Here is a 23318-nt window from a genome sequence, read left to right as displayed (position 1 = left end):
TTATTTTGATATATCACAGTGAAAGATTTATCGTCCTCTTTTTTTTTTTTTTTTTTTTTTTTAAAAAAAAAAAAAAAAAAAAAAAAAAAAAAGGATTATAAATTGCTTGTAGTGGTTCATGCGCTAAGGAAGCTGATAGGATTGTTTGTTGGAAGCCAGCCTAGCTACACAGGCCAGCAAGACCTCCTGTCTCAAATATTTTTTTAAGTTTTATTTTAATCTATTAATGAAAATAATTTTTTTAGTTATGATTTTTTTGTCAGAATGTTTTTGTGTGTGAATACACACGTGAGTAGTCTTCATACCACTTCAACTGAAAAAAAATTGTAATGATGATGACATAACTCTTGAATAGTTTAAAAAAATGTATATTATATAAAATGTGCCAAAATAAATAGGCAAATTTGAATAAGTACTTGAATAATTCTTAATAGGTAATATTACTTAAAACTCTTTTACAATTTTGAATTTTTACAAAGCAATTATTTTGAATTTTTACAAAGTAATTAAAATTAAGAAAAAAATAATCTAATAGCTCCTCATTTCACTTAGACTAAATGAAAATGTCCTGACAATTCATTCAAAGGCACTCTACTACAGGTACATAAGACCTCTTATTATTCCTGGCCAGGTGTACTCCATCTTGAGAATTTGCTATTCTGTTTTCTTTTTCACAAAGTGCTCACAAGGCTCATTCTCTCCTAGCCTTCAGGCCTTTCTACTAAACTAGAAGACAAAGGAAAATGTAGGTTCAGTATCTGGAACCAGTGGAGAATATGTGAAAGAGCTACCAAAACAAAGAAAGAACTAACAGCAAAACAGAAACAACAGCCTAACAGAGCTTTTAGAGCTAAGAAAGTATATGACAAACAATCTCATTGTTTGTGTTTGTTCTCATTACTACAGACATAAAATCGGACTCAGGTTTTTTATTGGCAGTTTACCTGTTTCGAGCAGGAGACTTCCCAGCATCCTCTTGAACAGATACAAGTCTTGTTGAAAGAGCAGTATTTGAGGAGTCTGGATGAATCAAACTATAAAGAAAATATGAAAATATTAGGATCATCTGAGACAGTGGATCTAACTTCAATTAGGCATTTCAACATTTAAAAGCAAATTAAATATTTTTCCCTACAACAATGAGATTACAGGTCATTTCTGTCTTTTTTGGGGGGAGGGGGGTCTTTTTGAGACACGGTCTCCCAGTAGCCCCAGCTGGCCTGGAACTATGTAGACCAGGCTGGCCTTGAACTCGCAGAGCTCCGTCTATTTCTGCCTCCCGAGTGCTGGGATAAGAGGTGTGCGCCACCATGCTGGGCTTATTTCTGTTATTTTATTATTATTATTATTCAAAGTAGAAACTGCACCTAATTTTTTTTTTTTTGTCTTTTTGAAGCAGGGTCTCCCTGTAGCCCCAGCTGTCCTGGAACTCACTATGTAGACCAGGCTGGCCTTGAACTCACAGAGATCTGCATGCCTCTGCCTCCCAAGTGCTGGGACTACAGGTGTTTTATCTGAAGCATATTAAATGTCAAAAGAATTGGTAACATTTTAAGCATATGGAATGTCAATAAAACATTAAATTTGCTAGCATGGGTGACTTACAAAACTCTTTTCCATATCACATATATAAGATGCAAGTGATTTGGGTGAGAAATCTGAGTTCCAAAATTCTATTCTCAGTCACCACAACCCACTAAAAGAGCACCATAGAGTCACTCAAATCCAGGTCCTCCTGCAGGCTTTCTCCTTTTACTAGCTGTATGGATGCCTTCAGGTTTATTACTTAATCTTTCTGAACTTTATCACCCACATCTGTCTAAAGGAGAAAAATGGCATCTACCAAAGATATGATGAGTAAAAGAGAAAGAACATTAAACAGTTAACCTAGCACAACTCTGAGCTATTATTCTACCTTGGGTCTATTTTCTATCTTTCATGAAGCTCTCATAAATGATGTGTTTTATTAAATAATCCTTGCCAATTCTGAGTTCAAACAACTGAACCACACACAGATAAAAGGCACTGCTAACTAAAATAAGAAAAACTGAAGAATCTATACTTTGTATTATTAATAAAGAACCTTTTTTAAATTTATAAAATGCACGTATGGTATTAAAAATCATGATGTATGGTATTAAAAATCAAAAGACCCACTGAACAACTTAAGAAAAAAAACCAAAAAGAACCCAATTACCACTGTTTTGAAGTACTTGTGTTCTCCTATCCAATACCATGCTTTTCCCTAATCCCAATGAAACATGAATCATAGATTCGTGTTTATCACAGTTATGGTTAATCTTAACTGTCCATTTGATGGCGTTTACAATCTTCATTGAAACAATCTCTGGGCACATCTCTGAGGAGTTATCTAGATTAAGTTAATCAGATGCAAAGACCCACCTTAAACATGGGCAATACCATTCTATAGGCTGGGGACTCTTAGGGAATAAAAGGGGGAGCAGAGGCATTCATAGCTCTCTTTTTCCTGACTGTGAACACCAGGTAAGCAGCCACATTCTGCTCCTCCTGCTATACCTTCCCTGCCATGGCAGACTGTATCCCCTACAAGTGTAAACCAAAATAAACCCTGTCTTCTACAAATTGCTTTCGTCAGGGATTTTACCAGAGCAAAACCCTGTCTTATTTTGCTTTTAAGTTTCCTTAGCATTTGTATTCCTGGGCATTTATCTTCGTTTTATATACTTCTGAGCATTATATATATGGCATCTTATATGGATATATGATTATGTGACTTCTTTTATCCTCTACTTATATCTCTGGGATTCACTATGTTGAATGCAACTGTAGTATATTTCTTCCTTCTGTTTAAACATATAATATGCTAATTCTGCACTTCATTAAGAAGAAACTAAGAAAATTACTCATCAGAAAAATGTTAGTTCAAATTCCAAGTTCTTTAACATGGTAATATTTACCATTATTTTTAAGGAATTATTTAGCTAAGGAAAATAAGCCAGGTGTGATGGTGAACACCTTTAATCCTGGCACTCAGGAGGCGGAGACAGGCAGATCTCTGTGAGTTCCAGGCCAGCCTGCTCTACATAGGGAGTTCAAGAAAAAGAACCAGAAACTGATGAAACTTGGATTCTGATATAAAGAGTTCTAGGTTAACTTCCATGAAAGAGTTTGTATCATCTACCATCAGCTAGCAAAAGAATATTCAAAATTAAGACATCAAATATTCCTATAGAAGGAAAAAAATATCTAGTTGAATTTGGAAACAAATGCAGATCTTAGGAGCACTCTCCTTTCTTAAAGATTACATTTGGAATTACTAATGTCAATGACGTCTGCTGACTAATCAAATATTGCAAAGATCATATATGTGCCATGAACTTGTGCTTGGTGTCCATGGGAGAAGAGTAAGAAAGGTATAAAGACTCTTCTCTCATGCACTTAAATTTTAATTAGTTCATACCATCAAGGCCCATAAACATCTATGAGGCTTCTGGAAGTGAAATGAACAGAAAGGAGAAAACAGGGAAATTACAGATAACAAAGAAAACAAACGTTAATGAAAAATACAGATCAAGAGACTAAGCATTTCTCAAGTTTAAACAAAATTATATCCAAGTGACAGTACCTTTGCCAGGCTAAATCATCCTCTAAGAATATGTTACGGCTGGCTTTTCTACTCCCAACAGGTGTCCTGGGTTCGCTTGGATCAAGTACAGACACAGAGCAAGCAGAATCTGAAAGAGCATTTAAATCCTCCCCAATGGAATTACTGTCTGTGGAATGAGCATAACTTAAGGCTATTTTTCTACAGTATGTGCAAGCTCGGAGGTCTCCTGGGAGGAAGAAAAAAAATAGAGAAAGGTAGGGTTAATATCTTTCTTAATAAAATATTTTAAATCAGTGTTAATAGGTACTCTAATAACATGAAATGTCTTCAAGTAAAGACCACCAAAAAATACATTTTAAGAAAACAAATACTTTTAGCTGGTTCTGTTATAGACTTTAAGAACCATCACTATGTTAAATTCACCCAAGCATCCAAATTACTTCAAGTATCTGAAATAAGGTAAGAAAATTTTATCCAATAATAATAATAGACAATTCTGTTTATAATATTTTTTCAAAATGTTATCGGTGAAATAAGGGATCTCTCAGAGGCAGGCATTCTACTTACAATGAGAACATTTTTCAATACAGTAAATTGACTTAACCAACAAATGAAAACAACATATTTTCCTTATGCAACAATTGAGGAAAATATTAAGGTCTCTATTATGAAGGTCTGAAAAATGGCTTCAAGAATATGGCACAGGGGCTGGAGAGATGGCTCAGTGGTTAAGAACATTGATTATTCTTGCAGAAGACCCAGGTTCGAATCCTAGCACCCACATGGCTGCTAACAACTGTCCCTAACTCCAGTCCCAGGGGATCTGACAGCCTCTTCTGACCTCCGCAGGCATTGCATGACATGGGTGCACTTACCTATATACAGGCAATACACACATACACAAAAAATAAAAATTATAAATTTTAAAAAAATTTTTAAAAAAAAGAATATGGCACAATTTCTGAAGCTAGTAGGAAATAGTCTTACATACAATATGATATATAGAGGGAAAAACTAAAAGAAATTCTCATAGTAAATGAATAGAAATGAAATATTCAGGCTAAGGGTATACCTCAGTGGTAGAGTGCTTGCCTGAACATGAGACCCTGGATTTGATCCCTAACAATGGAAAAAGAGTTCTTGGAAGGACAACCAAGGTTACTTAATACTTCTAAACATATTTTTCTAGGACACAGTACTGTCCCCAAATGTTATATTTCTACTCTATTTGTATAAAATACTGTTTTGTATGACTTCATAACAATTTAGTGTACTAAGAAATAGGCAAACATATATAGAGCATATAATGGCACCTCAGCTAAAAACAGGCCACACAGTACAAGAGTGGTCTCGTAAGATCATTGTGGGGCTGAGAAATTCTTCTTGCATGGTGATACAGCAGCCATCATAATGACGTAGGGAAAATTACTCACATTTGTGGTGAAACTTACATAAATAAACTTACTGATTTCTAAGTCATAAAAACATATAGACAATTATAATTGTGAATACTTGATAATAAACAACTACATCACTGGTTTCTATCTCTATTATGATTTTTGTCATTATTTTAGAGTATACTCCTTCTACTTACTAAAAAATAAAAATTTACTGTTCTGAGAGGCCATGTTGGTATTTGGAAGGCTGAGGTGGGAAGACAACTCAAGCACAGCCTGGGCAACATAGTGAGACACCATCTTTAAAAACAAAAAGAACCTAGAATACCAGCACTTTGTAGGTGGAGGCAAGAGGATCAGGAATTCAAGACTAGCATGGGCTACTGGACATTTTATCTCAAAAAAACACCAGAGAGATCATGTGAAATGATAAACCAATACTATCTAGGTAATCCTAAGTATACTCTATGATGGTCCCACAAGGACAAAAGCTCCTAGAGATGCATTTCTCAGAACTTAGTCTACCATAAGTGGCAAAGGATTATATTTAACTTTTAATTCACTAAGTAACAAGTTACTTAATCATGCTACCTCACTTATATTTTATTATTGATATTAAAAATCTTAAGCAACAAAAAATATTTCTAAAAGTTCACTATACTATGTTTTTTTCCATAATTACTACCAAGTATAATAAAATTGTCTCATTTCAAGGTAACTATTATATAATACTGAAAAACAAATTATATGTGTATTTTAATCAAAATAAAAGGCCAGTAGTTTACATTACTACTTTCTAACATCACAATTTAATGGATGAAATTTATTAAAACTCCATAAAGAATAATATATTCATTTCAATCAGGACTCAGAAAATAGTAACAAAAAAAGCGAATGTCAGTCTAGAATAAATGAATATGCTATGATAATCATGATCAACTGACCAAAGCTGAATTACAGTATGAAAATGAAATTTCCTTCAATTTTCACAACAGGTTAGACCATAAAGGAAAACTTCTGTAACCAGCCAGCTATTAGAAGGAAAATTATCAAATCAATAAACAGAGCCAAGCCTAACCACAAAATGTTCACTCCAAAAAGAGCATTCATCAGCAAAGAACTACTGAACACATGCTTGCAATTGTGTAATGACAAAGACTGAAGAGATACCTCCCTGTCAGCACAGAATTCATAGTTCACTGGAGGCAACTGACAAATATGTAATTAAAATGCTGCATGACAAATGCAGAGATGTTACTACCAATAACAGCTTAATATTCATTGATCCTGTATAAAATTCATTGATTTTTTTTCTATGTATCAACAGTCTAAGTATTTTATATTTATTCAAGGCTTCAATGTGCTATTATTCTAGTATATATTTCTCATTTGCAATGGTTAATCTTAGGGTTCACTCTGACTACGGAAACTAGTCAAACACTGTAGATGAAGTTTGATTTTGTTGTTTTTTTTTAATGTTATTAATATTTACAATTGATTTTATTTTATTTTTAAGATTTATTTTTATTGGTTTTAATTACGTGTGTTTGTATATGTGAGTATGGGTATGTGCACATGAGTGCAGGTGCCCAAGGAGGCCAGAGGCATCAGATCCCCTGGAGCTGGAGTTGCAAGCAGTTCTGAGTTGCCCAATATGGATGCTGGGAACCAAACTCAGGTCCTCTGCAAGAGCAGTGCTCTTAACCATTAAGTCATCTCCCCAGCCCCTGTAGTTGATGTTAAATACAGGAGATTACTCTCCATAGTATAAATCTTGTCCAATCAGTTGAAGTCCTCAAGCACAAAGACTAAAGATTCCAGAAACAAAAAGGATTCTATCTAAACACTGTTAGATGGAAACCCTACAGAATTTTTATCCTGTTGGCTAGCCCTGATAATTTTAGACTTGCCAGATCCATAAGTATTGAGAAAGTAATGTGAGATTCTCAAACTGCAAGTGAGTGAATTAAAAACAAATTGAAAGAGAATCTTGCATGAAGACAGACAAAAATCAGAGTGACAGTCTGTCTACAAGCTAAACACCAAGGATTGCCAGCAACCAGCAACAGCTGTGCAGAAGTCTAGAATGGATTCATTCTCCCTCAGAGCTTCCAGAACCAACATTGCTAACTCCTTGATTTCAGGATTTCTACAGACTGTGGCCTGCAGAAATGTGAGAAAATAAATATCCATTGTTTTAAGCCAAAATAAGTAAATAAGCAAACAAACCACAAATTGTCAGCTTCAGAGCATGTCTGCTATTAAAGTGAGGACATTTGACTACAAAAAAATAAGACCCTTAAACACTAGAATGGAGATTCATGGGAAAGAGAATGCATCCCAAAACTCTGGATCTTCTACACTATTGGAGCTAGCCTCTTTACCTCATTCAAGATAAATCCTACTTTGTCTAAGAAACCTGTACTAACCTCCCTTGAGTTTGCTGCCAAGAAGACATTTCTAATTCTCCCCTGGAGCAACTTCTACTACCCCTACCCTGCTTCTAGGCCTATGAGACTCAATTCACAAGCAAATCCTGAAATATAGGTAAAAAGTAGCACAAACTGCCTGGCATAGTGGCGCACGCCTTTCATCTCAGCACTGGGAGACAGAGGTGGATGGATCTCTGTGACTTGCAGACCAGCCTGGAGTACATAGTGAGTACCAGACCAGCCAGGGCTATATAATGAGACACCTATGAGGATGTACTGTTCTCTAAAAGAACTACAAAATTTCTATAATTTATAAAGACAAAAAAACAGAGAATCTGTGTGAGAATGGGTGTTGAAGGTATAGCATAATGGTAGAAAGGACATAAAGCTAGACTGAGCCAAATTTAGTAATATGGGTATACTGGGCAGAGACATCAATTTTAATGTCATAGCTCAAGGGGTTAAAATTGAGCTCTTAACAGTCATTATCTGGTTGACTGACTAAAATATAAATCAAAAGGTAGCCTACACTAAATGAAGATGAACTGCCAGAGGTACCCTGGTCCATAATACAGTATAAGAGATCCAAAGACTCAGAACACTGGAATGTTAAAGAGTAGATTTCCACATACACACTCACGCTCCCCTGCCTCTTGCTATATGATGCTCTGCATAGCCCAAGACTCCACCAGCAAGACAGCCATGGCCACTACAGCAGATCAGGTCCCTGGACATACCTCTATAGCTGCCCAAGAATAGGGTTTTTTTGTTGATTTTTTTTTTGGTGGGGGGGGGTCCAATAATAAAATAGGAGTTGGTATATGCTAGATTGGCTGACATGGCCAGGACCACAGAGAAATCAGCACAGCTCACTCTGCTGCTTAATATTTATGGGTTTATTTGATTATGATTCTCACTGGTAATCAAGGCAGCAAGAACCTCTCGGCTCTTTTGTATTTAGAGAAATGCAAAACCCAGAAAATAGCAACTAAAGCAAACACAGGAGTTCCTAATCATCTAAACACTGTAGATGCAGAAATAACTACTGAGACTTAGTTTATTATTTGATTATTAAGTGATACTGACTGATATTTAGAAGGCACAAAAAGACTGCAGCTATAACCTATAATTACTGCTTATGTCGACAAAAATATTAAGCATTTTTTTTTTAATAACAACCTCTTTACATACAACGTCAGGAATTTTTCTATGGATATTTCTATCTTTTCCTACCATTTGTCCATAATAAATTATACCTGGTTATATGTAGAGAGGGAAAATAGAGGATTTACCAAATAACACCTGCTCACTCAACTGGGAAGGCAGACCTTTCAGCACAACCATGAGAAATACATTTGTGAGTAGAGTCCAGTATCCTTGAAGAGCTATGGTTCCTCCTGGGGTTGCTATTCTTTGTACGTTGAAAATTACAGAAGGAACTCTTTGCCACTGAGTCAGGAAGCTGAATTCAATGGAGATAACTGGATCCTGAGGCAGCAGGGACCAAAAGTTGGTATCTTACCCACAAAAATTAAACTGGCATAGGTACCACATACAACAGCATCAAAGTAGTAATCAGAAGAGTCTAATCCAGAGACCTATGGCATTAATCAGATGATCACAGTATCCCTAGAAGTGAAATAGATGAGCAGTCTAGTAATTTTTTTCACTTGTTTTTAATAAAAGGAAGAATTTCAGATCAAGCAGATAAAGACTTGAATCATAAAGGTACTCATGATACCTCAGCTGACTCCCAGACTCAGCCTTTTACAGATCCAGAACTTCTGAATGAAAAGGAAACTGGTTTTTCATGAGGAAGAATCCTACTATAAATTTTGTTAATCTTTTACCAGCTTTTGTCAAAAAATTACAATCTTCTACTAAGGTGACTATAAAAAAGTCATATTAGGCTGGGCGGGCATAGTGGCGCACACCTTTAATCCCAGCACTTGGGAGGCGGAGGCAGAGGAGACGGATCTTTGTGAGTTCAAGGCCAGCCTGGTATACATAGTGAGTGCCAGGACAGCTGGGGCTACAAGGAGACTCTGTCTCCAAAAGACAAAAAAAAAAAAGTCATGTTAAAATGACTACTGAAAAGGGGAAATAAATCATACTTTTCAGGGATTACTAGACACTAACTCTAAACCAACACTAATTCCAGGAGACCCAACCATGACACACCAGTCACAGAAGATCAATGGCATTTTAGCACAGATCCATCTCACAGTGAATTTAGTGGGTCCCCATTTTCTCCCCATTCTGGAATATATAATTGAAATATACACACTCAGCAATGAGCAGAAAACATGCAAACATGCTTTGCTTCCCTAACATATATTATAGCACATCTGGCCTACAGAACTATAAGACAGTAAGAAGTTCTAAGCCATAAAGTTTGTCATGGCAGCCCTAAGAAACTCATACACCCACCCCATTAACCAGACAGATTCTAGCCTAAGCCTTACTAGGAATTTTTAAGTGCATCAGGCAGAGGAATAACCTATATGATCAAACTAACATTTTACAAAGAAGGTTAACTAGAATATGAAAAATGAATTCACAATAAGGAAAAGCTAATTTAATTAAATTAATTAAAAATTAAATTAAACAAAAGTCTTTTAAAAGGTTCTAGTCATAAACTGGGTGAAAGATCATGGGATATGAACTCTGTAGCAACTTAGGTTGAAAGTAAAAACTAGGAGCCAAAGGAAGATCTTTACAATAACAAAAATAACATGAGAAAGATATTACAAGCATTCTCTTGGGCTGAAGTATAGCTCAGTAGTACAATGATTACTAACAGGATGAGTGTTACATAGGACTGTCTGCCAAAAGACCAGACTATGGCCTTCTTCCCAAGCTTGGTTGCACCCACTCGCCTAAGATCATCGCAGCTAAGTTTGTCGACTGTTATGATCCAAAAGAAAGGAGGGGCAGGGAGAGTCAGCCACATGCCCAACAATCAGTCAGCCCTAGTTGCATGTCCTACAGCTGTAGGGAAGTCACAATCCATGCCTGGATGGAGACTTTCCAATGTGTACTTCTTAGGAGAGGAGTACCCACACTCCTGTAAATGTACTCTCACCCACTCCTCTTTAAGAAAGCCCAATAAACTCACTGGTTTTCCAGACTGTAGCTTGGTTTATTATAGGGACCAAAGGAGGAGGGGGCTGGACATAATTTGCACCTCCCAGAAGGAATTTTAGTTAACAATGAAGTTATAGGTTTGATCCTTGCACCATAAACAAACAAATAAGCAGATAAAATTTTTAAACTGCCAGGGGTGTGGTGATATATCTCTGTATACCCACAACGTGTAAGGCTAAGACAGGAAGACTGTTAAGTCAGGGCAATAAAAAGAAAAAGAAGAGCTGGGCGTGGTGGCGCACGCCTTTAATTCCAGCACTTGGGAGGCAGAGGCAGGAGGATCTCTGAGTTCAAGGCCAGCCTGGTCTACACAGTGAGTTCCAGGACAGCTGGGGCTAGAGGGAGACCTTGTCTCAAAAAAAACAAAAAAAAAAAAAGAAAAAGAAAACAAAAGGTGCTATCTTTTGAGTGGCATCTCCCTCCCTTCCACTCCCAAATCACTATATAAATCCACTCATCATTGTTCAACTTTACTCTTGAATTTTCTTCACTAGTACACTTTGATTACCTTCCTTATGAAAGAATATGAGTAAAATACGGTTTGCCAAAGAACAGTATAAGTTATTTATGAATATTCTCATCTATTTTATTATTCAAACATAAATCTCTTAAAATCAGAGGGTAGAGAGATGGCTCAGTGGTTAAGAGCACTGGTTGTTCTTACAGAGGACTAGGGTTTGATTCCCAGCACCCACGTGGGAGCTGGTCCAGTGAATCTGATGCCCTCTTCTGAGCTCCATGAGCAATGCACAACATGGGTGCACCTACCTACCTGCAGGCAATTCATTTATACACATAAAAAATAAAAAGTTCTTAAAATCAAAGCTGTGTCTCACTAGTGTATTCCACTCTCTGAAATATAAAGCCCAAAATAAAAATTGGTTTAATACTGGCCCTCTATTTAACTAGTTCATAGTTATGACCTTGGAAAGCTTATAATACTATCAGTGAAATGCATTTACCTGTATAGCCCATAAACTTTCCAGGGATTTCTTGATTACAACAACGACTGCAGAAAATCTGCCCGCACAGTCGGCAATGGTGTCTGCGCCTAAAGGTTGTAAATTTTTCACTGCAGTCATAGCACTCTTTACATTGGCTATCTGGCATCCAGTACTGCTTCAGGTCACTATCCTGTAACAACAAAAATATGTGATGGAGTCTTGAAAATACTAAGTATTAAGCTGCAATGACAAATAACATCTTAGAAGGTTTCTTTGGCAAAGCTAGTTTTAAAATTCAGATGGAATGTAAAAAGCTAAAATGACCAAGGCAATCTTAAAGAAGAAAAACACTAAAGGACTTAGATTACCCACCGTTAAGATTTATTTTAAAGCTACAATTATCGAGCCTGGCATGGTGGCCAATGCCTTTAAACTCAACACTCAGAAGGCCAAAGCAGGCAGTTCTCTGTGAGATTGAGACCAGCGTGGTCTACGCAGTGAGTTCCAGGCCAGCTGTGGCTATAGGGAGACCCTGTCTCAAAAAAACAAAAATGATAATAATAATAATAATAATAAAAGCTACAATAACAACCTTAAACAGACATTAAGGACAGGAAAAAAAATGGAGCTAATTGTCAGGAAAGAGTAGCATACTCTCACGAACTTATGATGACATTTATAATGCAACTACTGACGGAAGGTCTCTGAGGGCTGGAGAGATGGCTTGCTTAGAGGTTAAGAGTACTGGCTACTCTTGCAGAGGATCCAGGTTCAATTCCCAGCACCCACATGGCAGCTAACAACTGTCTATAACTCCAGTTCCAGGGGATCCAATGCCCTCTTCTGGCCTCCGTGGGCACTGCACAACAATGCACTTTTATACATGCAGGCAAAACAATCATACACACAAAATAAAAATTAATTAATTAAAAACAATATAATAGGTTCAAGTAATCTATGGGGATAAAAGGAAACTTGAATACTATTTATGCACAAAAATAATAAAGCTTGTTGAAGAACCATAGGAAAAGACCTACTGACTAGTAAATAAACAATAAAGTAAAACATAAAAAGCACTAATCATAAAAGGGAAAGCTTACTAAATGAGACAATACTTAAATTAAAAATTCTTATGTGTAAAAATATGGTATTCCAAACTGGAGTAATAAACTTTCTTTTAAGTGGCATTAGTGCCATTTCAGCGGGTATGGTGTGATCCCCATAAGTGTTTAGTAAATCTCCCAAGGCCTCTACAGTACCTGGCTTTTCCCTTCCATGATTTCCTTGAGGCGTTTCAATACTGTGCTGAGGCTTCGAAGCTGAACAGCCGTACGAGGGTCATGACCTCCAAAGGTAGGTTCTGCTTTCCTTCTAGTGTCTGAGTCAAATTTTTTTAAAAAGTAATCTTTTAAATAGTTCCTAGTATTTATATCAAACATTTTATATACATGTGATATAAATTACCCCCTATTATTAGCATGTATTATGTGTTCTCCCAGTCAATAATATGGATTGAGAATTAAAACTGATCTTTATATGAGTAAAAGGTTGTTGAAAGTATGTCTTACTACTATGTAAAACGCTACTCAGAAGTAGTTAGGTGTTACCTAAGATAAGAACTGTCCCAATAATTGACAGTTTTAAGACCTGAGATGAAAGTATCACATGGCCAGAATTTATGAATGATTTTTTTGCATGCTTTGGTACCACCCAAATAAATAGTAAATAAGTGATAGACATTCAACAGAAGAAAAAGCAATCCTAGAGAGCTTAGCTTGATCTTAAAAGTCAAAGAGGTAAGCAATAGGACCAAACAGTTCAGCTTTACAGCAGATCATCAGAAACTTAACAAACTAGTCCCCAAAGATTCTGGCAGACTTTATAAAATCCAGAATGTTCAATTTTGCCATGGCAAAATATGACCAATGTCCATGGAGAGTAAAACTGCTAGAGAATTACTAAAGCTCCAATCCTAGCCTTCCCCTCCTCAACCCTGAAACTCCACACTAGAAGGGATCACTTATACTAGAAATAGCAGTATGAAGCCAAATCTATTAATAATAAACAAGCTCAAATTCCAGTTTTGTAGACAGAATGGAATAGGACTATTATAGTTGCCACTTATTATTTCCTTCCTGTAAACCAAAATTATAAGCAAAGTGTCTACCTATTCCTGGCTCTAGCAGTTTCAAAGCCTCTGGGCAAAATGAACGTAGCTTGACAAAAAAGATGAACATTCTAGTAGCCTAACACATTAACCTAATAACCTATGGAGTCCCCCTAACCTATGTAGTTCCTCCCTATCTCCAGTTTCACTTTCAAGGTTTCAGTTACCCTCAGTCAACTGCAGTCTGAAAATATTAATATCTTTCTTGACTCAAGAGAAACAGATCACATTCACATAATTGATATTGTTATAATTGTGCTAGTTGAGTATCATTGTTATTAATTCCTCTGCCTAATTCATAAATTAAACTTTATCAGAGGTTTCAATGTATAGGAAAAAAACAGTATATCTTGGCTTTGATTGTGTCTATGGCTTCCAGTATCTACTTGGCAATCTTAGAAGGTATGCCCTGCAGACAAGGGGAACTACTATAAAAAGAAAAGTATCCTACCTTGAATCTGCTTCACTATTTGGTAGTTTTTCATGCATGTTTTGTTTTAGATGGGTAGGGGAAAAAAAGGGATTACAAAGAAATGTGAGGTTGATATATGAATCCAATTTCATCAAGAAATTTTTTTTTTTGGCCTTTTGAGAGAGGGTCTCCCTGTAGTCCCAGCTGGCCTAGAACTCGCTATGTAGACCAGGCTGGCCTTGAATTCACAGAGATCCGCCTGCCTCACTAGTGCGCCACCACACCCAGCCATCGAGAATTTCTTAAGGCAATTTAATTACTAAAATAACAACCCTTTTGAACTGCACATATTTTAGAAACTTTGGGGAAAACTTTTTCTATGGTTACACCTTAATTTCAGCATATATCTCAGATGTGTAATACATATTACACATAAAACAACTCTCCATGATTCACAAATTGGAAAAGGAGCCAGATGAAGCTGTAAGAACCATAAGGGCAGTGCTCCCTGACACAGCCAACAATAAATTGTGAAACCCCTTTCATTTAGCTACTTAGAATATAATAGTATTACTAGCCTCATCCACTGGAAAGGATGAGCAGCAGGACCTTTTTTGATCTTCATTGAGGTGAAAGAGACCCTAAGAGAAAATGCTGGTCTGGCTCTTTGCCCTTGGACAAATGATCTTAGCTGTTGCTTTTGTAAAATGGATACTAGGACACTAAGTAACTTCACTAAGATAGGAGAGCTAGTAAACAGAATTACAAACATGAAGTGGGGAAGGGAACTTACTAAGCAGTCTCAAGCTTCTGAAGCTCTAATGCTCCCAAGGAAGAATCCAAGAATCAAGTGGATTTGATATTATAAGGAATGTGGGAACTGTAGTCAAGGAGACAATCCAAGCTCTGTCTACAGATATTTAAGTTAAAATTTATCACAACATCAAAGGCAAAGTTTAGGAAGCCGCCACCCTACAATCTCTAAAAGACTGGATTCTAGTCCAATTCTTCACTTTTATAAGTGAAGAAATGTGGAGACTACTGCTCTCTTTGGCCCCCTTTTCCTCACTCTATAGCAAAGGAAAGCTTGGCATTATTTGAGAAACAAAACATTGAGTTCATCAAAGAGAAGACAATAGATGAAAGTTTCCAGACAACAATGTCTAATTCAGCACAGGATTTAACCAGATAGGCTCCTCAAATGAAAGTGCAGCCATGGGTCAGGTTTTGTTCTTTTGCTCTGTCGGTCTTTTTTCCCTAAGATAGGGTCTCACTATGTAGCCCAGGCTGCCTAAAATGTGCTTGTATTTCCAGGCTGGCTTCAAACTTAGAATCCTCCTGTCTAAGTCAAAGATCATAAGGTTTAAGAGCTAAGGTGAGTTTAATAAGGTTAAGGTTAAACTAGAGATGATCTAAAATAAAAGGAAAACCCACTCTACTCCCTAACCCCCATCTTCCAATTCTTTCTTTCAAAGGGATATGACCTAGACCAATGCTCACTGCCCTAGAAAACCTGTGGAAGCGATACAGCCAGGTCTGTTCACAGACCTTCAGCAAAAAAATCCCCTGCTGCATGCTTTCTCCTCCTTCTATAAGTAGGAAGTCTCAACAAGCATTAAAATATCCCTCTGCCAACCACAACTGCACAACTATTTTTCACTTAAGGCTCTCATAGACATGACTGGCCAAACAGGACAGACACAGAGCCAGGGACACTAGATTCCCAATGATAACCTTTCACCTCTGTTGTACCACTGCCCTTCTTCAACTTTGAGTTGAGCAAAACACTTCATTGAGTTTAACACTCTAACAGAAAGTATACATGAACTGTCTCTAGTCTCTCAGCTCGGACATTGATCCCCAGCCCACAGTCATCAGAAAGGCATGAAAATGAATGAGATGACTATGTCGTGGACCAAGATGGAGAACAAGCAAGCAACAGGTGCTCAGTTTATCCAGCCACACTGACAGTGTGCACCCCAACAAGGCCAAGAGCAGATGACAGTGCACTGATGAGTTTGACAGAGCTCTGCAGCCAGAGGCATGCACATCACACTTCACTAGCATCCCCAAAACAGGTGCAGAATCCATTTGTAACATTGGAACTAACCTGTGCTCTCCTGGGTATGGGGCAAGGTGTTCTCTGTTGAAACCCAAGCAAGTAATGAATCAAAATTCAGTCAAAGACATCTGTACTTGCACAATTAAACTTTAATGACAAGTTTAAGAATTTGTTCCAGGTGTTAAAAACTTCTTTTACTACCTAGGGAACAGTTTTATTTATTCTCAAGAATACTTGACTATTACAAGTAATAAGAAAGTTAAGGCAATAAACAACCTGGAAAATACAATGACTATAGAAAAACCTAACATACAGAGAGGATTAAAAACACTGTTTTACCTAATACAGAAGCACGCCGTTGGAGTTCCTCATTAAGCTGCTTTTTATAAGGTACAGGCGACCTTACAGATTGTGTCCTTGCAGGGAGCTGAGGGCTGGACCAACTTCCACTCGGAGACTGCTGCTCTCCTTGGCCCCCTTCTCTCTCTGTGGTACAGGAAAGTTTGGCATTAACTGAAAAACTAAGACTCAGAGTTCAGCAAAGAGAAGGTGACAATAAAGTATTTCAGACAAGATACACATGTATTATATTCCTAACTTTAACGCTTTGAGAAATTTAAAAATCAGGATGAAATTATACTCCATTTATATACATGAATATACATGTATATATACAACTTTTTATATACATGACTATATGGTTTGCTTTTCATTTGAAATTTTGTGATCACACTAAAGGAGAGAAGCTTTATACACAATCTTGGTCTTTGTATTAATGAAGCAGTATCCAGTAGGGTAGGTACTCATTAAAGCTTCCTAAATAAAGATTATTATGTGATGACAACTTAATGTAATCTATTATCTTGGATGGACTCTATTATATAAAAAATAAAGAAATCTGAATAAAATACATACAACTGTTAATAAAAACATATCAATAATGGTTCATTAATTATAACAAAGTGTATAATGTTAGGTATCAATACTAGAGGAAATGGTGTGAGGGCACAACTCTCCTCAATTTTTCTATAAATCTAAGCCTGTTCTAAAGAGCAAAGTTTTTTTTTTGTTTTGTTTTGTTTTTTTTAAGAAAAAAATCATCTTAAGGGCTGGAGAGATGGCTCAGTGGTTAAGAGGACATGGATTCGATTCCCAGCACCACATGGTAGCTAACAACCCTCTGTTAACTCCAGTTCCAGAGGATCTGACATCTTCTTCGGACCTCCACAGGCACTGCACAACACGGGTGCACCTACCTACATGCAGGCAATACACTCATACACATGAAATAAAAAAATAATAAATAAAATATTTTTTAAAAACCATCTTAAAAATGTGCTATCAGTTTTTACAGCACTTTAAACAATTAATAAAATTTAGAACTATTAAAATGTCTACTAGTTAAACTATTAAACCTCCTCAAATTCCTTAAAACAAGGATTATTTTCTAACACATTTCGACTAATAAAGACAAATTAAGTCAAGCATGGTAGCTCACACCTGTAATCCCAGCTCTCAGAAGACTGATACAGGATAATACCCATATGTTGAAGGATACAGGCATCTGAGGCTAGCCTGAGATAAAGTGAGATCTAGTCTCAAAAAAAACAAAGAACAAATTAAAGGCAAAAGACATGGCTTTTTAAAAAATTTTTCTTCCTGCTTAAAAATAGTAACATTTAAGAAGACTTCATTTTATATTATCTACAGTTTAATCTAACGGGTATAAGTCTCTGCAGGCCTGCTGATAGCTTCTAATTTTAAAAGTATAAATCACTTATTATTCTGTTTAATTTTGTTGTTTTAATTAAAATCGTTTTGTTATTAGCACCTCCATTAAAAAAAAAGTTCATTCTGTGAACCTGAGAAAGTATCAGCACATTAAAAAAAAAATATGTGAAAATAAAAATTTTTAAAAAATGCTTTCTCTTCAAAAAGGGACATCATTTGGCATTTAGTATTAATTCAGGCAAGTAGTAAGTGAGATTACAGTACAAATGCTACTTTTTTCTCTTTCTTAGGCAGAAGATCTGGTGACCTATGAAGAAAGCTATCACCTTGTTAATGTTTCACTTTCTTGCAAAGACCCAGCACAGATACTGAGTAAGGAAATCACAGAAGTAAAACTGCCAAGTTTTCTGATCTAAGTTTTCTGATCTTTTAAGAGTAAGTCTTACCTTTGTTAAAACGAAAAAGATTTACAAAAGAACTATACGCTGACTTAAAAGGGGGTTCATCCTGCTCAGGAGTCAAAGGTTTAAAGTGGGTGAGGTGAGAAGGACTGGTGGGAGAGCGAGGCAGGTCACTAGCAGAGTCCAGGGTTGGGGAACGCTTATCATCTGTGGCCATTTCATGAGTCTAAAACGAGAAAAAGAAAAAAGGAAAAAAATCTTCAGATGCCATTCCAAACAACAGGCAAGTATCTGGAAAACCCTACTATGGACAATTCTCTATGAAAGCCGTATTTAAATTCAAGTTTAAAAAAAAACACTACTGTTTAAATAAAGAATCGCAACACATAAAACTATGGCTACATGGCCAACTTAATTTTAAACATTACTATTCTAATTATTTTAAATTTTTAAGTGAGGGGCTACAGAGATAGCTCTGTGGTTAAGAGCTGGTCTTCTAAAGGACCTGGGTTCAGTTCCCAGCACTCACATGGTAGCTCACAATCAACTATAACTCCAGTTCCAGGGGCTCCAATGCCCTCTTCTGGCCTCTGTGGACATTGCAAGACATGGGTGCACTTAGATACATGTAGGCAATACATTCACACATATAAAATATAATTTTATTTTACTAATTTAATTAAAAATTTGCAGGTAAGACACAAATGTGAAGAAGAAAAAAATCTTCACATTATTTACATATCTAGTTTTTTGAGGGGGCAAAAGTTATATTCAATAGCTTCTTAAAGTTAGAGAAAGTGATTCTATACAAGCATATAAATTCCTCAGTTTTATTTTACTTATTTCAACTTCTGACTTTAAAAAATACCATATTATATTCCAAGAAAAGACAACTGGTCATTTTTTAATGATCTCTATATATCATTAAACATATCAACAGTTAGCTCAGATAATGCCTTTGACAAGTATTCAAGATCAACAAGCTGTATATCTACCACAGGTTTCTTGGACACATGAACTCTGGATTCCTAGCCCCTACACCTAAGGCTTAAACTCTTACAGACATTAAGATAACAACCTTCTTAAAGGTTTTGTGTTTTTTTTTCCTAAACAGCCAAAAAACAACTTGGTCAAGACACCAAGTCTAATTACCAAATGGAAGTCATAAAAAGGCACTAAGGTCAATGTTTACCCTTCAGACTGATAGTTTAAAGACAAGAACCCTGTGGCACTCTATTCATTAGGATATATAGTGTATATTCTAATAAGCATTACAAAGAAGACATTACATTCCCCTAAAATGTTTTTCTCCTTCAATATCACATCTACCAGTTCATTTTATTTTCATACCATTCCTGGAAGCCTTATTACTACATTTTACCACTGGGACAACCAAGGTACACAGAACCTAAAACTATTTTCTTAGAGTATCACAAAGGCAATTAGTAACAGACTTATGACTACACCCCAAGTCTTGCCATGAAATTCTTCTATAAACTAAAATTATTTCTGTAGCTCTTCCAATTCTAGCCTACTATATTCTCTTAAAACAAGATGTTCTCAGAGTAGTAATTTCACTGAATAATAAAGTAAGGCAGAAATGAAACTTGGATACTTGGATAATCTGATTTGGGCAGTGCTTATTCGAAAGGATGGGGAGAAGGGGGAAAAGGAAAAGAAGAGGAAAGCAGAGGAATGAGGGAAGAGGAAGGTCTGAAGGAGGAAGGGCTCTAGTATCATCTTCAACTGGAAAGATGATACAAAGTATCACACCAGTCTATGCTCCAGCAGAAAGAGTTAGGAAATAAAACGGTGATTGATCAAGCATAAACTCTGAAGTTTTTGTTTCATCTTGTCTTAGAGCACTGGAGAGAGGAATGTAATGGCAATAAAACCCCTCAAGCTTCTAAATGTAGCCTGTACTCTTCTTCCATGAAAGGACCATCAAAAGTGCAGCTACCAATCTGCCTAAAGAGCCTTAAAATTATGTCTAAAGGTCATCAATACCCAGAATTTTCATGAAGCTTTAAGAATATGAAGATACAAATTATCAGGAAAGCACATAGCAAGTCTACCCATTGAAGCATACCACATAGAATTAATGACACCAGCATCCTAAAAGAAAAAAATACAACTCTCGTGTCTAGCAGCATAATAACCATGTACGGTATAAAGTATGTCTCTTTCCTCATAATTAAAAATATTAACCAGCTTACCACAAGCCTCTAATATGTCACCAATAGTTTACCTCTTCATTTCAAGGCTAGTGTGGTACATGCAGACTTGCTACACGGAATCTTGATAAAGCACATCAAAAGACTAATCAGATATTAAAATGTATCAAATAAGCTGATTTATTAGCTCATATAAAATTTTTAGATGAAAATTCCAAGTTGTCAGCCTAGTCGTTTCTAGGGACAGTGTTTTCCTAATTCTAAACTTTGATCTAACATGCACAAAGGTGAATACAAGTAAAGTGAGCTTCCATCAAGAAAGTTTTTTTAATTTTTGATCCAGGCATAACAAATACACTACAGGAAAACCACAACATGATCCCTACAAATCTTCAGAAAAGAGGAAAAAAGGACTCAGGAAATTACTCTTCCTGCTCAGAGAAGACTAAGACGTGGCCTGCAAAAACTCTGTCACAAGCCCAAATCTAAGCGAAACTAAGAACCTCTGGGGAGTGTGTGTGTGTGTGTGTGTGTGTGTAAAACTAGTAAGAATGGGAGTTCTGGAGTGCCAGAAAATGGGATTTAATTAACCTGGAAACAAGAATTTGCTTGGCGACTTCCTCTGTGACTATCATACTAATTTCACAACACAGGATCAATCCTTGATTAACGTATTGCATCGGACAGGTAATAACCTTCTCTATACAGAATTCGCATCTTCACTGAATGTCTTAAGAATAACATCTAAACTGGACAGAAGACCCCCCCAAATTCCTAAAAGCATCCACGTTTCATTTTCATCCTTTTCTGGAGAACATTCTGGGAAAGGGGGAACTAACTACTCATTGGGAAATCGTCTTCCCGAAAACAAAAGACTCAAGTTGATATGGAATCGCCCAGATGGCAGAAACAAGCGTTTATGGAGAAAGATGTTTGGAACCCCAAGATTGAATGCAAAGAACTTTCTTTCCCAGCCTTGGGATGCATCTCTCAGACTCAGCTCACACACGCGAAAGCAGATGGACCGTCCACCTCCGAATTAAGTTCGGGCCTTGCGAGAAGCAAAGGAGCAAGAGAACTTTCTGGAGTCACGGAAACTTCCACACTCTACACCCAGGGCGGGCGGGAATCCGAAGCCGGCTGGTTCCAATCCGGTCCTCCGCGCTCCGTCGCAGGCCTCCCACCCCAGCCTCAGCCTTCCCTCCCGCGGAGCGCGCGCCCCACGCCGGCCTTCCTCCAACTGCGGCCCGGCGGACCCACGACAGGCCGCCTCCCTTACCTTCGCCTCCCGCCCCGGCCCCGCCGGCCTCCCGCCACCCCAGCCTCCGCTTCGCCCCGCTCACGCAGGGAGCCAGAGGCTTTCCCAGGGCAACGGCGGTTGAGCCAGGAAGCAAAGCTGCTTCCTTGGTTGCTGCGGCTTCTCGCTGCCTCCCACCGTCCCCGAGACTCCGCCCCCGTCCTCCTCCCCACCAGTCAGCAACCTCTCCTGAGGGCAGGCTCCACCCTCCGCTCGCCGCCCGCCTGACGTTCCGATCAGATGTTCAGGCAGAAGGAGTCTACCCCAGAAAACTCGTCCTCGGCCTTTGGGAGGAATGTTAGGCCACCTAAGACTTCCTAGTGGAAGCCTGGACAACACTACGCGTGAGCATCACGCGTGCAGGTGACTGGGTGGGTCCTGGACGCGCTGGCACGGGCGCAAGCCGGACGCCGTTACCGTATGTGGTCTACACCGTGAGCACTCACAATATGAGCCTGAGCCCCGAGTTCTCGTAGCCTGGCGTTCGCCTGTGTAGCCCAGAGGGAAGAGGCGGATAGCAGACTTGAAAGACTCCACCAAAATCCAGCCCTATGACCTTAAACAGTTTGCTAATTTCTTTAGACCTCAGACTCTTGGTGTATAAAAGCGGGTTAATTATAACAGCCTTCATACACACTTTTTCTTTATGTGTATAAATGTGTTGCCTGCATATGTGTAAGTGAACCTGTGTCGTTCAATGCCCGTGGAGGTCAGAAGAAGGCACAGGACCCCCTGGAACTTGAATTACTTAGCTGTCTTGTGGGTGCTGGGAGCCGAACTCAGATGGATTTTATCTGTAGAGGTGTGTGTGTGTGTGTGTGTAAGTATCCACCCCTAAACCATCCAAGCTCACATGATTCTTGCTGAGCTGGATGGTACTATGGTACTATACTCACATGTTTCTATAGGTCTTAATTACATTATACTGAAAATTAATAGCTTTTTCTTCTCTTTCATTATATTGATTAGTATCAAAATGGGTTTTTTCTTTCAGTATGCAATACTTCAGTACTACCACTGTTCATGTTAATGAACAAAACAATGAATTTGTTAATGATTTGGCCAGTGGGAGCCCGTCAAGAAAACTCCTGAGTCCATTTAACCTGTTTCTGTCACTTTTTGACTACTACATTTCCATTTCATATTTTTCCTCTCATCTCCCCAGCCCCAACATTCTCCTCTCTCCTAGGATCATCTTTTTTATGATTCTGTGTATGAACCAGGTCTTTCTGTGCCTGGTTCATTTCACTTAATGCATATCCTGCAGATACATCTATGTTGTCACAAATGGGAAGATTTCCTTCTTTGAAATTTTAAAAATTTATTTTTAAAATTGTGTGTGTGTGTGTGTGTGTGTGTGTGAATTCGGGGGGGTGCACACATGTGTGCAGGTGCCCATGGAGGCCAGAGGTCAGCCTCAAGTGTTGTTCTTCACTTACCACATACCTTGTTTTTGAGACAGGGTCTTTCATTGGCCTGGAGCTCAGCAGGTATGCTAGGCTAGCTGGCCAGATGCTTCAGGGACCACCTGTCTCCACCTCCCCCCCAAGCACTACATGCATGTA

At 37.7% G+C, this 23318-nt stretch overlaps 1 protein-coding gene across 9 annotated transcripts in view; it reads right to left on the bottom strand.

Annotated features, from left to right (window-relative positions):
• Positions 1–21893, bottom strand: part of Pikfyve (phosphoinositide kinase, FYVE-type zinc finger containing) — a 90323-nt gene extending 68430 nt beyond the window's left edge. For 6 of the 9 annotated variants that reach the window (XM_029569902.1, XM_029569905.1, XM_029569907.1 and 3 more), the window contains exons 1-8: positions 21736–21885; positions 18328–18508; positions 16490–16636; positions 16199–16231; positions 12769–12887; positions 11528–11699; positions 3608–3815; positions 945–1034 (exon numbers count right to left, since the gene is read on the bottom strand). In XM_029569902.1, coding sequence (XP_029425762.1) covers positions 945–1034; positions 3608–3815; positions 11528–11699; positions 12769–12887; positions 16199–16231; positions 16490–16636; positions 18328–18499 — 941 coding nt within the window. In that variant the 5' untranslated portion in view covers positions 18500–18508; positions 21736–21885. Of the gene's footprint in view, positions 1–944; positions 1035–3607; positions 3816–11527; positions 11700–12768; positions 12888–16198; positions 16232–16489; positions 16637–18327; positions 18509–21735 lie in introns of those variants that run through there. The other 3 variants (XM_029569904.1, XM_008846214.3, XM_029569909.1) reach the window with 3 other exon arrangements.
• Positions 21894–23318: the final 1425 nt, after the last annotated feature.

The sequence above is a fragment of the Nannospalax galili genome, unplaced genomic scaffold (assembly GCF_000622305.1).
Source record: "Nannospalax galili isolate Female #2095 unplaced genomic scaffold, S.galili_v1.0 scaffold281, whole genome shotgun sequence".
Lineage (NCBI taxonomy): Eukaryota > Metazoa > Chordata > Mammalia > Rodentia > Spalacidae > Nannospalax > Nannospalax galili.
This window is presented reverse-complemented; position numbering and strand designations above follow the sequence as displayed.